The sequence below is a fragment of the Lissotriton helveticus genome, chromosome 6, assembly GCF_964261635.1.
Source record: "Lissotriton helveticus chromosome 6, aLisHel1.1, whole genome shotgun sequence".
Classification (NCBI taxonomy): Eukaryota; Metazoa; Chordata; class Amphibia; order Caudata; family Salamandridae; genus Lissotriton; species Lissotriton helveticus.
Window position 1 is genome coordinate 1,915,897,306 of NC_136067.1, and position 13,598 is coordinate 1,915,910,903.

General features: G+C 42.5%; 1 protein-coding gene across 3 annotated transcripts in view; it reads right to left on the minus strand.

Annotated features, from left to right (window-relative positions):
* LOC144763874 (xanthine dehydrogenase/oxidase-like) overlaps positions 1–13,598 on the minus strand; it is a 385,606-nt gene that overhangs the window by 51,859 nt on the left and 320,149 nt on the right. For all 3 annotated transcript variants that reach the window (XM_078649867.1, XM_078649866.1, XM_078649865.1), the window contains exons 24-26: positions 10,095–10,181; positions 8,763–8,954; positions 7,726–7,871 (exon numbers count right to left, since the gene is read on the minus strand). In XM_078649867.1, coding sequence (XP_078505993.1) covers positions 7,726–7,871; positions 8,763–8,954; positions 10,095–10,181 — 425 coding nt within the window. The remainder of the gene's footprint in view (positions 1–7,725; positions 7,872–8,762; positions 8,955–10,094; positions 10,182–13,598) is intronic.

Consider the following 13,598-nt stretch of genomic DNA (forward strand, 5'->3'; position numbering starts at 1 on the left):
AAATTGAGATGTAGGTGGGACTCTTCTGAGTCCCACAAGCCCTACAAATTCGGTATTTTACCATCAAATTCAATTTGATGGTAAAATACCGATTCAGGTGTGCATGCACATGTGTGCATCCACACCTGTGCCATATGACAGGCAGACCTGCCCTTAGGGCAGGTATGCCTGCCACATGGCCCCCGAACCTTTTTTGGGGGTGCTAGAGGGTGTCAAAGTGACACCCCCTGCACCCTTGTCAAAGTCGGTATTTACCGATTCGGTAAATACCGACCGGTAATGCCCCATTCATTCCTATGGGCTTCAAAGCCCATAGGAATGAATGGGGCATTACCGGTCGGTATTTACCGAATCGGTAAATACCGACTTTTAAAGATTCGTTAAATCCACATCTGGATTTACCTACATCTCGGTACTTCTATTTTACCGATTCATAAATACCGAATCGGTAAAATTCGGTATTTATGAGTCGGTAAAATAGAATTACCTACATCTGGGCCCAGGCCCTTTACAAATGGCTTTAAATTAAATACAACCATCACTCATTGGTCTGTTGGAGTGTCAATTGCAGTTTAGATTCACCCACCAGACTGCCTTCATAGAGTGGGTGAAAGAATCATGCCGCTTGAAGAACTGCCTTTCTCGCAATTGTGATTTTTGCTCTGGATCAGCCAACAGTACAACCATTCACTGTTAGTGACAGGAGGCAGTAGCGGCTGCTACTTATTGGGAGTGGTGAGACGGGTGTGAGGGCATGGGGGTGTGGGACGGAACGAAATAAAAAAATAAACACTTACCTGGCCGCCGCCTCTTCTCCGTCCCCTTCTTCCTGTCTCCGCTGGCTGCAAGAAGGAGCAAGATACACCTGGGCTCCCAGGCTTCCCATAGCCAATCACAACTCTGCAATGCAGCGTTGTGATTGGTCTGAGCGCTGAACAACGGCGCTCAGACGGGGACTGGGAGGCTTTGCATGTTCCCCACCAGATTGTGTAAAGCAAGCCTGGTGGGGAAGATGCAAAGTGTGCAGGACTGTTTGTCCGGCCCAAGAGGGCCAGCCAAGCAGTCATGCGCACTTAAGAAGTGCAAACCACTCCTCTCCCTGCTCTGGCCAGCCCCGCCCGAGAGCCACTCACTTCAATGGGAAAAATAAAATGATATTAACAATATGTTAATATTATTTTAAGTATTCCTATTGAAGTCAGTGGGCTGATGCTCCTTCGCCTTAGCGGAGGAGCAGCCACTGGTAGGAGAGGCTTGAGTAATGCCATTTTCACGTATTATGTCATCTTCCAGAGGACTTATAGTCAATGGAGTGAGATTCAACACTGCTCTGTACTCTGGTCCTCTAGGCATCTGGTGTGTATTACACAAGCTTTGGGGAGACATCCACACTGATGAGCAGACACATGAAGCATCCTTTGTGAAGATGGTTGCTAGAGGAATAAACTCTTCTTTCCTATTACACATAAGCTCCCAGTCCAGTGTGGTTACCATAGCCTGCCTAGCATGTTTTGACAAAGCTAAAGAACCTGGGTGCTAAAACTGTTTATGTGATTAATGTATACTTTGAAAACAGTTTATTGTAGCAAAACTTTTTTGTATCTATTTCATTTTTAATACATTGCATTTGGACCCACAGATTCAGGGGAAATATTGTGTGGCGTTCATTACTCGAGGATAAAGAAGCACCTGAACTCATACTTCCTTAGTTAATAGTTCCCAATCCAAGGTGGCTGCCATAGCTTTTCAAGTTCTGTGAAACGACTCGGTGGTCTGTTTTTTTTAAAATTTCATAAGAATTTTTTTATATGTTAAATGCATTTTATTCTTTAGAAAACCGCTTTCCAAAACTGAATGTTGCACTTTTAAATTAATGTTAATAGTCCAGGAAGTTGAGGATAACATCATTAAATGCAAATTTGTGAATGTTTTTCAAGGGGTTCTCCCGCTTTCCTGGATGGTCGCTACGTTCAAGACTTTTTGATTGGTGGTACATTGAGCTTTAGTCTGTCTTCTGTTTTAGCTATGAGTTTCAGAAATATAAATGACAAGCAACAGAAACTGAGAGTGACATTATAGCTGCTTATTCCTCAATTTGCTTATGTGTGTCATTTCTATGTTTACAGCGTGCTTAAGTGTGACATTTCAGTGCCTTATGTGTGACAGTTTGAATGACATTCGATCATGGAGTAGTGTGGCTCACTGGTTAAGGCGGCAGGCCTGAGAGCAGAAGTCAGCCTGGGACCAGGGTTCAATTCCCGACGCGGCAGGGTCGTGGACCTTGGTCAGCGGACTCGATAATTCTCGCTTCGGTGCTTACTCTAATCAGGGGTTCCACTCGGCAACTCTGGGCATTAGCTTGCCTAATCTCCACAACGGCCCGACCAATTCCGGGGATGCCTGGCTTCACCTTGGGGACTCCCAGCAAGGGACCATCCCACAGGGAAAGCCAGGACGGGTTCCCCAGAGTTATACAGCGCCGGGACGCCCCATTGCTGGGGCAGCTGTGCGCTTTACAAGTATACTACATTTACATTTACAAACGAAGATAGGATAGATTCATTTCAGATGTTGCCCAATTTTTTTTAATTTACTGGTCTAAAAGTGACCTTAAAAGTGTGCTTCAGAGGTATGAAATTGATGGTGCTCAGATGGAGCACATGTCCCTTTGTGGAGGCTCGCTCGAAGCAATCTTAACCTGGGACAGCCAGCCCCAGGTGGTCATGGTCAGTGTGTTTGTATACCAGGGCTATAAAGTGCAGCAATAGACCTTATGGTATCAGATAGGCACAGTATGCAGGAGGATGCATTGCTAGCCTTCCCAGCTGTAAGTCAGTCTGCCAAGAGTCAAACACAGGGGTAGATATAATGCTAAAGCAAGTAGGAATGGGGCCTACTGCAGACAAGGACAATACCTCATGGGTAGTACAAGACCCCAGTAAACATGGTTCTGTTGGGCCATCGGTCGCCTGGTGCTTAGTGCAACTGTGTCTGTTGCACCATTAACAGCTGGGCCAATTGGGAGATCATTGAGGCTGCTGCGGATACCATGGGCTGTCCCTGAACTACCTGAGTCCATCGATATTTCCTCTGCCAAACTATTGCCTGGGGTGAAGGAGATTCCACTGGTGCCTGCAGACTAGTCCTCAGATTTAACATTTACTATAAATGAAGTTCCTAATTTGCTGACCAACAAGGGAATGAGGTACTATCTATTTTACCTACTTGTTGCATATCAGAAAATCATCCCTTCTTCATATGTTGCTTTATCATTCACCCCCTCTCTCTGCTGCAACCTTTCTCTCCACATGAATTTCTCGGATGTATGACGTTACGACGCATACTTTTACAACGCCTACCTTTACAACGCATTTTTTACAACGCAACATCCTTTACAACGCATTCCTTTACAACGCATGCATTTACAACGAATTTTTAAAAACTACCTTTACAACGCATTCCCTTACATCGCATACTACCTTTACAATGCATACCATTACAACGCATAACATTACTTTGCATGTAAGGTAAGTATTGGATAGTGTAGGGGTAATAATTACTATTCTAACTCAAGGGGGTGCAACAGTAGGGTAAGTGTTGGGTAGTGTAGGGGTACTATGTGTTGTAATGCTATGCGTTGTAATGGTATGCGTTGTAAAGACTGCGTTGTAATGACATGCGTTGTAGTGGTGTGCGTTGTAGTGTCATGCGTTGTAATTGTTGTGTTGTAAATGCATGCGTTGTAATAGATGTTGCGTTGTAAAAGTTTCGTTGTAATGGTAGTGCGTTGTAAAAGTTGCGTTGTAAAGGTTGTTTCCCGAATTTCTCACCTTTTTTTTTCATTTTCTCTGTTCTCATCAGCTTCCATCCACTTTTTCAAATGTGTAATTATTATCCTTTCACCTCTTCCTTTTTCTTCCCTCTTCTCCCTCTGGTGTTTCGCCTTTCTTCATCCTAATTTCTCATTTCTTGCCCTCTCCCTCTATTCCTTCAATTCTACTTCTCTAGCTCTTATCGCCTCCCTCCTCACCACTTTCCTCTTGTCGACCTCATACTGCTTTCAGTATCTCAACTTTCATCCCTCTTCGTCTCCTACTTTCTACCTGTCCCCATTTTCCTTTTGCCCTTCTCCTCCCTTCACAATCATCTTATCAGTGTGTTATTTCAACTTTCCTCTCAGACTGTTCTTCTCCTGCTTTGTCTCTCCCTCTCATGTTGTGCCTCTTTTCTCTCCACTCATCTATGTCCTCCTGTTTTCCTTTTTTCTTCTAGGCCTCTTTCTCTCCCTTTTGTCTTTGTTTCTCTTCCTCTCACATCCCTTCCATCCTCTTATCTCTAGTTCTCTGTTCCTCTCTCTCCCCACTCCTAGTGACTCCTATGCAGATGGGGTCCACTTAATAGTGTTAAAGGCTGTTTGTGTGTGAGGATGATTTCGGTAAACCTGATACACAATCCTGTCAGAGGCCAGAGTACAGGTGGCTGCATCTTTATGTGTATGTGTAAGGAAATTGGGGCAGAAAGTAGCGTTTTGGAAGCAGGGAACTCGCATAACAGCTGACCTCTCCCTAGCTAAGGGCAGACAGTGGACAGAATAGGAAGATGAGAAGTCCATAAAGTAATTGGAGAAATGCAAGGGATGGTGCACATTGTGAGCATTCTTACCATAGAGGGCCAGAATGATGGAAACTACTCTGTAGCACTTTCATGCCAGGAAGAGAGGAGCAGAGAAGAAGGTACTTATATTATTACTGTGTAACACTTTCGTGCAATTAGGAGAGGAGGGCGGAGAAAGCTACTTACAACATTACTATGTAACACTTTCATGCCATGAGGCGAGGAGGGCGGACACAGCTACTTACAATGTTACTGTGTAGCACTTCCATGGACATGTATTTGTGTGGAAGCAAAGAACTGTATAATAATTTTGTGTAGGTTGCATGGTCAGGTGACAGTTGCACTTTCAAGCCAGATCTAAAAATCCATGAAGGTTAATGATTACAGTCCTCCCATCTGTGCTGCTGGCAGAGAAAAACACCATATATTGTCTAGCTATCTATGGCTCTTTGATAGCATTACAAGTTAATGTGTGTGCACCTGAAAATTCAAGCTCAGGCAGCTGGATAAATAAAATAATTACAGCTATGTGAAAGGCGGGCACTTTTTTGTGGAAGCACACAACTTCTGCCCAATTAAAACACGTACTCCTGCCTCCTAAAATGTGGCCAGGGTCAAAGCCCATCTTTAATTGATGCTCACATAATTGTCTGACGACAGCTGCGCTGTCAAACAAAACCATAAAAACCATCAGCTTATGTGCTCCACTGACTGAGTGACAATCTCATATCCTAGTGGTGATGCTGGGATTGGTCCAAAATGCATTAGTCTAACCTCTGATGCATGGTACTTGGCAGGGCTGCAACACTGAGGGAGACTGCACTTGTCTGCCTTGATTTGCTATTGTGTAACCTACATGAAAGATCAATGCAATCATATGCTAGCTCAGCTAAAGAATATCTTTGTTCTTTCTAGCACCTGCTACAGGATAAGCTGTTTTTTTTTGCTGCAAATAATGATGAGTCATGTTTCATGCCTGAACTGGGTATAATTGAGTTGTATACCATGCTAAAGTAAAATAAAATATCTTATGTACACCACTTGCATTATGTATGCATCAGCAAAGGAGACTTGTGCGTGTCAGCCACGTATATGACAGGGTAGAAAGTGGCCTAGCGCTGAGGAAACACTGCTTTTCATGCTGCCAACCTAAAATAAGCTGATGAAATTATTTACATGTCAGTCTCAAGGTCACTAACTTGCATCATTAGTGGAAATTGGGGACTTTTTGGTACACTGACCCTGAAGCAGGATACTTCACATGCAAGTGTCCCAGTTCAAAGCTTTTTCAGTTTTAAAATACATTAGGTATAAGTTTAGCCATTGGAAGGGACAGTCTACTATTTACGCTCACATCGCTAACTAATTGAAAGACGGGTGTCCTTTTGAAAGTGAAAGCAACATCAAGGGGTCCTGTCAGCTTGTGTTGACTCATTGTCCTTTCAGACTACATTTTCTTGTTTGCAGCATACACTGTGGAACTGTACACATGCCTCTTTCCAACATACATGAGTTATGGATTACTGTGAGTCTTTGTTGGTTGTTAATTTTGTGCCAATGAAAGAGTGAGTCAATGCATTTAGCAATGTTTGGATGACTAACTGCTATGGTACAGGGGCTTGCAGGTATGCTAACAGCCTTAGGAATATAGGGTATATAGGGGCTTTCTGGGCTCCCACAGAGCAGTTCCCATTGTAACTGTCATGTGGAGCTATGCCTGTGTTATTGGAGGATTCCATACAGCTGGTGTCACTGCTCTTGTCGGTATCAATTTTGTTTCGTCCTGTTGCCTTAATTAACCATGAGATTATTATAGACAGTCTGGAATTTGATATACACCCAAGAACCTATGGCTAACTTATATGCAGGACATTAGTGTTGAACTAGGAAGACCAGATTTTCACCACAGTCTATTGTGGGAGTAGATAGAAAGTGGGTTTGGGATATTTCTTAAGGCACAGACCATACACGTTTTAGAATGGGCATTGTTCAAAACATGCTGACATTTTCTAAGGGATGACCTTTACCTGAATCCCTTGACTGTTAACCTTGTGATCACAGTTCTATGCAAACATTAATTCCTTTTTCATTTTTCGGAGGTTATTTTAAAAATGTGTGTAACCTTTGAGATCTGCTGCTTTTAGAACGTTAGACCTGCTTTTATTTATTTGCAAATGCTTCTTTATGTCCTAATCAGTTATAATCAGTTATGTCATTGGCCCAGTTTTACTTGTGCTATTAAGATCAGGGTTGACTTTGTTTACTGAATAAAGTATGGTCTTACTGATGATTTTATTGTGTTTAACTCTGATCTTATTTTTTGTATAGTTTTTTTGGTTTCTTTTGTTTTAATTGAAATAAATTACGCTGACTAACTGATTGCATGAGTGGATGAATGAGTTGTTGATTGGAATAGCCACAAACAAAATACCAAATTAGTTAGGTAGTGTTAGTATTGAAAAAAAAGTAGACCTATTGGTTTCGCCAAAGCCTCTGGATATGGTTTTAAAACATGATAGAGATCAATATCTTGAGACATCGGTCTTCATGTCACTGGACTGCCCTTAGAAATAGAATGAATTTGTGCTTTGGGTAGAATCAATGAAGGAATGTGTGTTACATACTCTTCTTGCGCTACCTAGTGATTGCTCTACAGGCCGTATGTAGAACTGTTAACCCCTTTTGTTGGTCAGCGATCAGCCGGGTGAGGCTCATCTGTGTCTTGAAGTCTTGGTCAGAAAGGCTCAGGCAAGTGACAAGAAGTGATTTCACATTTTCGATGATGTAGAATTTTATTTGTGGCTACCCTTTTGGAGGCTTGAGTCAAATCAGGGAGCAATATTACATTCTCATCGTTGCTTCAACTGCATTACCACCAACTACCAGGAGGGGGCAGGCTTTGGTCAAATTTAATTTACGGGAATATGTCTTGACTAATCCTTCGATTTAAAAGTCAAATATTTATATTGAATCGGCAACACAGCTGGTGTTTCATGTTTTTTTATCAAGTGGAGGTAGAGCTTCTCCTAAGGGTGTGGGCGTCTTGCACAGCTAGTCTCGTCAGGATGCGTTAGGGGTTTCATTAAAAAACCTCAGGCTGTTTGTGCTTACCTGTTGAAATGTTCTATCTGCTTTCTCCTCTGATGATAGTTTGACTTCACCAGGCACTCGTCCCAGCACCTCGCCACGGTGAACCCCTCAAGCTTTTGATTGAAGTGAGTTAAGTCCCCTTCATTGTACAGATTGAGCCTGCGGACCTTCACAAACACGAAAAAAGATGGTTTGTTAATGAGTTTAATCCCATTGAGTGAGCTTTGTCTGTGATTTCTATGTTCTTTTGTGAGACAGAGTCCATCTCACACCACAGCTTTTCACAGTGTATGCCTTTGTAGAAAGGGACTTTCAGTGAAAAGACCAAGGGGCTGATTACGAGTCTGGTGGTCTTACAACTGCCAGACGCGGGGTGTCGCAGCAGAGGCTGACCACAGTTTTGCCGATCACGAGGCTCCCTGGCGGTGGCGCAGCCGCATTGCAATATGCTGAGCGGGGACTGGCGTGGTCCTTCTCAGCATACTACGAGTTCCTGCATTGCAAGCTATTTCATGGCAGAGCCCCGCCATGGAAAGGCTGGCGGTGCAGGAACAAAGAGGGCCCTACAGGGCCCCCATGTCCACCCCACCATGGGGCGGCAAATGTCTGTATTCCCACAAAGTTCCAGCACGGCATGTGAATCTTGCAAACTCAATCACACCCCATCCCTGTATGAAGCTAAATGGCCATATCTCTTTAATAATATTATCCTAGTAGTTTCTGTACAGTGCTCTGCAAGGCCTGAGTCTTGTCTGTGCAACACAAAAGCACAAAGAAATACATTTTCAATGTCTGGTCGTATCTCTCTAACACATGATCCTAAATAATGTCCTCGTGTGCTGCATGGACATTGGTAAATACTGCATTTCTTGTAGAAATATTTTGGTCCAAATAAATGCAAGAACAAAGCATACAAAAATTAACAGGTTTATTATCTCTAATTTGTAGCATATTACCAAAGTATAATTTTTGTGATAATATTTGCAATTTGAAAATGTAACCTCACTCAAACTACACCACCATGACTATGCAATGCCCCATTCCTATGGTAAGAATACCTGTTCCGCGGGTAGTCCAGTCTTCATGGCCACGTCATTCATCCAGCTCTCTGCGATCATCATTCCCTGAGGACCTCCAAAGCCGCGGAATGCAGTGTTGGACGGCAGATTAGTCTTACAAACGTAGCCCACTCCTCGGATGTTGGAAATTTTGTAGGTGTTGTCCATTTGGAACAAACTTCTCTCCATAATCTAATAAAACCAAGTAAAATGACAAAACACAAGTATGAATGAGGTAGCCTCGATTTTTATGGAACAAAAACTGAAGAATGGATAAGGGATATGACAACCATATCACTTAATGATGCTGCTGCGTGACAATAACAAATATTTGCATCAAGATATGTGCAATGCATTACACTCCAAAAATTGTATCGATGATTCGAGGGATTGTGGTATGGTTCTGCTTTTAATTCTTTTTTATTTATTATTTTATTTTAGTATTTTTTATTTTCCTCCCCGTTCACCTTCTTGTTTGCATGAGTCTTTTCGAGTTTAGTATTCTAACAGATTTGTGATATTACTCATGCTTTGGGAAGTTTATATTTTACATTATTTGATAATTGATGAGCTCCTGCTATAATATTGAATACTAGCTCTGTCATGTTCATGGAAATTACATTATTTAATTAACTCACACAAAAGTTACTTAATTTAAATTTGCCTGTACTTTTGAGTGACTAATTTCTCTTCCCAGCAGTAATGACAATGTGAGGCAGACAATGGGTGTATGAGAAGAGAAATCCCCCGATGATAATCTCGCTTAGGCTAGACAGCATTGCAGGGAATAACTAGAATTATACTGGAAAAAAACAAAGGTTAATGTGATGTTATAGTTAGGTGTTAATATAAGATACAAATAACATTTCAAAACCATAAACAGCACTGAAATGTACTTGATTTAGTTTACTGAGCTAACTATAACTTTCAACCTTGCAGTGCACTGCTTAGGACCTCATGTATTACATCACACATGACAAGTTAAATTACATTATTGGTTACATCACTAACAACATCTCAAATTGCACTACATTTACAGTCATCTCTGTGAAGAGGTGAAAACAATGTGGTGTAATCTCATCTGTACAACATTTGTAATCACATATGTTTCATAAAGTATGAGGTCATTAGCATTGCATTTGGTGTGTTTGCAAAAATACATTTTTAAAAGAAGTTGCAGTGCTGCAAGTTTTCCACATAGAACGTCTCCTGATAGTGAGGTTATAAGAATATGCAAAATTGTGGTAGCAGAACAAGAGCTGAAATCTAGAGAATTTGGAGTCCAGTAAACACACACATGTCGAAACACCATACTTTGTCTCTGCTACTTACTGCGTGAGATAAATCTTGTGTGTTGCCAGCATTGCTGTAATGAGTGACATCTAAGGCTATCACTTTTCCATTCTTCATGAAGCCAACCTATCAATACAAAATAGAACAGTAATGATGTTACTAACGTCCCCTCTGTAAATATTATTGTGGAAAATTCTCTACTGCCATTAAAATTGGGCGTAATTGTTTCTGAAAGAGAGTTGTAGCACAGAATTTGCAGAGAAGATCAGGAGAGGAGACACATGAACCCTCACATGTTGTTGCTCACTGTGCATTAATTGGGGGAACTTCAGGTGTGGGTATTCAGAGGGGTCTTTCGAAAAGATAATATGCAGATATGAGAATATAAAAGTATCTGATAAATGTAATTTGTTATCGACAACATTTATGGAAAAACTGGTAACAGCTTGTGTCTTGAAAAACACTTGAATGGTTTTCAAATTGTCTCGTCTAAGGTCAATGGTTTTGCTAGTCCTTGAAATGTGTGACCACTTAATGGATATATTCAGAACACTCAATGAATGAAATCTACCAATTTGCATGGTCACCCAGGATTTTTGTCCTTTGATGTACTTTTGTCTGGCTTTAGAACTCTGTTCCCTTGTTAACCAAGAGTAAAGTGCATGTGCTCTCCCTTTAAACATGGTTAATTTGGCTAATACATAATCGGCCCAAGTAACTTGCCTTATCTCCCTAGTGTATGGCATAGAATGGGCACCCAGGGCCTGCAAGTCAAATGTATCTAAAGGACTGCAGCTCCTGTTGGGTCATCCATTATGGTGACAGTGCAACCATGACCTCAGGCCTATCAGGTGTAGCCTGACAGCTTCAGTATAAAATCTACAGTGTATTAAAATAACCCTTTGACAGGTGAAAACCTCCTTTTTAAATATTAGTAGGTTACCCCTACCTTGCAGCCCACAAGACAGGATGAATAATATTAAAAATTGTGTCATGTGGAAAATGAATATTATCAAGTCTGGACAGTGACAAGACCCAAAAAGCTATTTTCACTGTGGCAGATACTAATGCTGTATCTCAGGAATGGGACCAGCTTGAAAAGTAAGTAAAATACTATCTTTAATAGCTATTAAAAATGCAACTCAATGGTGGAAGATGATTTTTATCCACGTGGTGCAGTAACTTATCAACCCACCTAACTTATAAATGACTGCAACGCAGGTGGTCATTTATAGAAGCATTGCCAGGAACCACTGTCACTGCAGTTCCTGACGATGTATTTTAGTCTATGTTGCTAGCCTCCGACAGCAGGATGCAGTCCTGTAGCACAGAGTATTTATTTTTCCTCTACAAAAAAGTAAAATCCCGAAACAGGATTTTCTTTTTGTAAAGAAAAAAAAGGCTCCCCTCGCCAAGGGAGTCTTCTCCCATTGTGGGCAGAGCAATATTACTATTTTACTGACTCTCACTGTCAGGTTTTACCTAGCAGTGAAAAATAGTAAAAGATATCTACATGCCCACCTATCTAAATTGGGAGGACGGACATGCAACCATTTCTCCAATGGCCCTTACTCCCCAGGGCCACCAGTTCCCTCTAACATTTTGCCTTCAGACCTCCTGTTTTTGCTGACATTGTTTTTGCTGGACTAAGAACTCTGCACAATTAACCACTGCTAATCAGGGCTAAAGTGCTTGTTCACTCTGCTCAAAACGTGATAACATTGGCTTACACCAAATTGACATATTTAATTTACCTATACCAAACCGTTGTTTGTTAAGTGTACTATATATGCCCAGGGCCTATAAATTAAACGCTAATAGTAGGTCTGCAACACTGGTTGTACCACTCACTTAAGTAGCACTTTAAACATGCCTCAGGCTTGCCATTGCAGAGCGTATGTGTGTAGTTCTAAACTACCATTTCAACATGACAAGATAAACCTCTTGCCAGGCTCAAACCTTCCGTTTTAATGCATATATGTCACTCCTTGGGTAGGCCCTGAACAGCCATGAGGGCAGGGTGCAGTGTGTAGTGGGGCACATACTTTTAAGCTTCACATATCCTGATAGTAACAACTCTTAAATTCGTTTTTGAATACTGCAAGGCCTATATAACCCATAGGATAGAATTTGAGTTGCATTATTGTAAGCGTAACATCCAAATGTGAAAAGATAACCTCTTCATGTTTGGTGTCTCTGGAATCCTAACTGCTGAAGTCGGATTTGAAATTACAGTTCTGAAAATGGCACTTTTAGAAAGTTGAAATGTTCGTGCCTTAGCGTTTTGGTGCCTGAAGCCTATCTCTGGTCATATGACTGGGTAGAGTTGGCAGTTGATCTTTCTATATTCCTCTTAGATGGCCACACACAATGGAAGCTTAGGTGTGACTGGATGGGACTTCACTGGCAGGATGGGATGGAAGAGCTGGGCCCAGCCTCACGTACATCTGAATAGGCTGTGTCCTATTTCCACACAAAGGCCTGCATAACACCTGTAATTAGTCCGAAGCCAGGGAAAGGAAGGCAGGGCATCTGTGCATTTCAAAAGAATGTCTCTAGAAGCTTCTCCCCACATCAAAGGCACAACTGTGTATGAAAGAAGGACCCTAGACACCACCACTTCAATACACTTCTGGACCTGTGGACACTCTGCCAGGATGAAGGACTGCTGTGCTGCTAAAACTACTGAACATTCTGCTGGACTGCTGTTCTGAAGGAAGTGCTACCCTGCTGTGCTGACCTGCTGTCTGGATCTGCAAATTCACTTTGAACCAAGGACCCCAGAGTGACTAAAGGGCTAGTCTGCTGTCCTCCTTATTTGAGCCTTAGGGACATAAAAGAGTCCCTAAAAGCTCCTGGACATATCTTCAGTGAGTTCCTGACCCCCAAGTAGTGCCTATCAGGTCCTGGACACCTTGGTGGGGCTCTCCAGCTCTGGTAGCCAAGCTTTTGGGGCTTTTCAACACTGTGAATGGGGCCATTGCAGCGGAACCTTGCTGCTTGCCCTGACACTCAGCACGAGCCGTCCCTAGCCTATCTCTAAGCACAGAAGTATCGAAAGCCCATGGGGAACCCTCAATGCGAAGCTTAAGCCCCCCTGTCTGCAATACCCAGCCTCCTCTTTGTGCCTCGCCGACCACCGCTTGCAATGCTCTCCTTGCTCCTGGTGACCCTGTCCAATGAAAGTGGTACTTTTTGGACAAAACTTGAGGAAGTTAAACTTCAGCATAACAAATCTGGGACTGTATCCAACCCATGCTCCATCGCGTTCAGCCTGAACTTATGACTTTGAACCAGTTCAGCATAACAAGATGTCCCCATTTGGTGCTTTCAGCTTTTTGGCAGTATTTTCAGGGCCGGACTGGTGAGTCCGGGCACCGGGCAATCCCCCGGTCGGCTGGCGGGGGTGGGGGCCGGTTTTCAAAAAGGGGGCCGGTTTTGTGGCTGGGGGCCGATTTTCAGTCCGACCGTCACAGCCTGTGACGGTCGGACTGAAAATCGGCCCCCAGGCACAACAACACTACAGCGTCACTCACAGTAGTT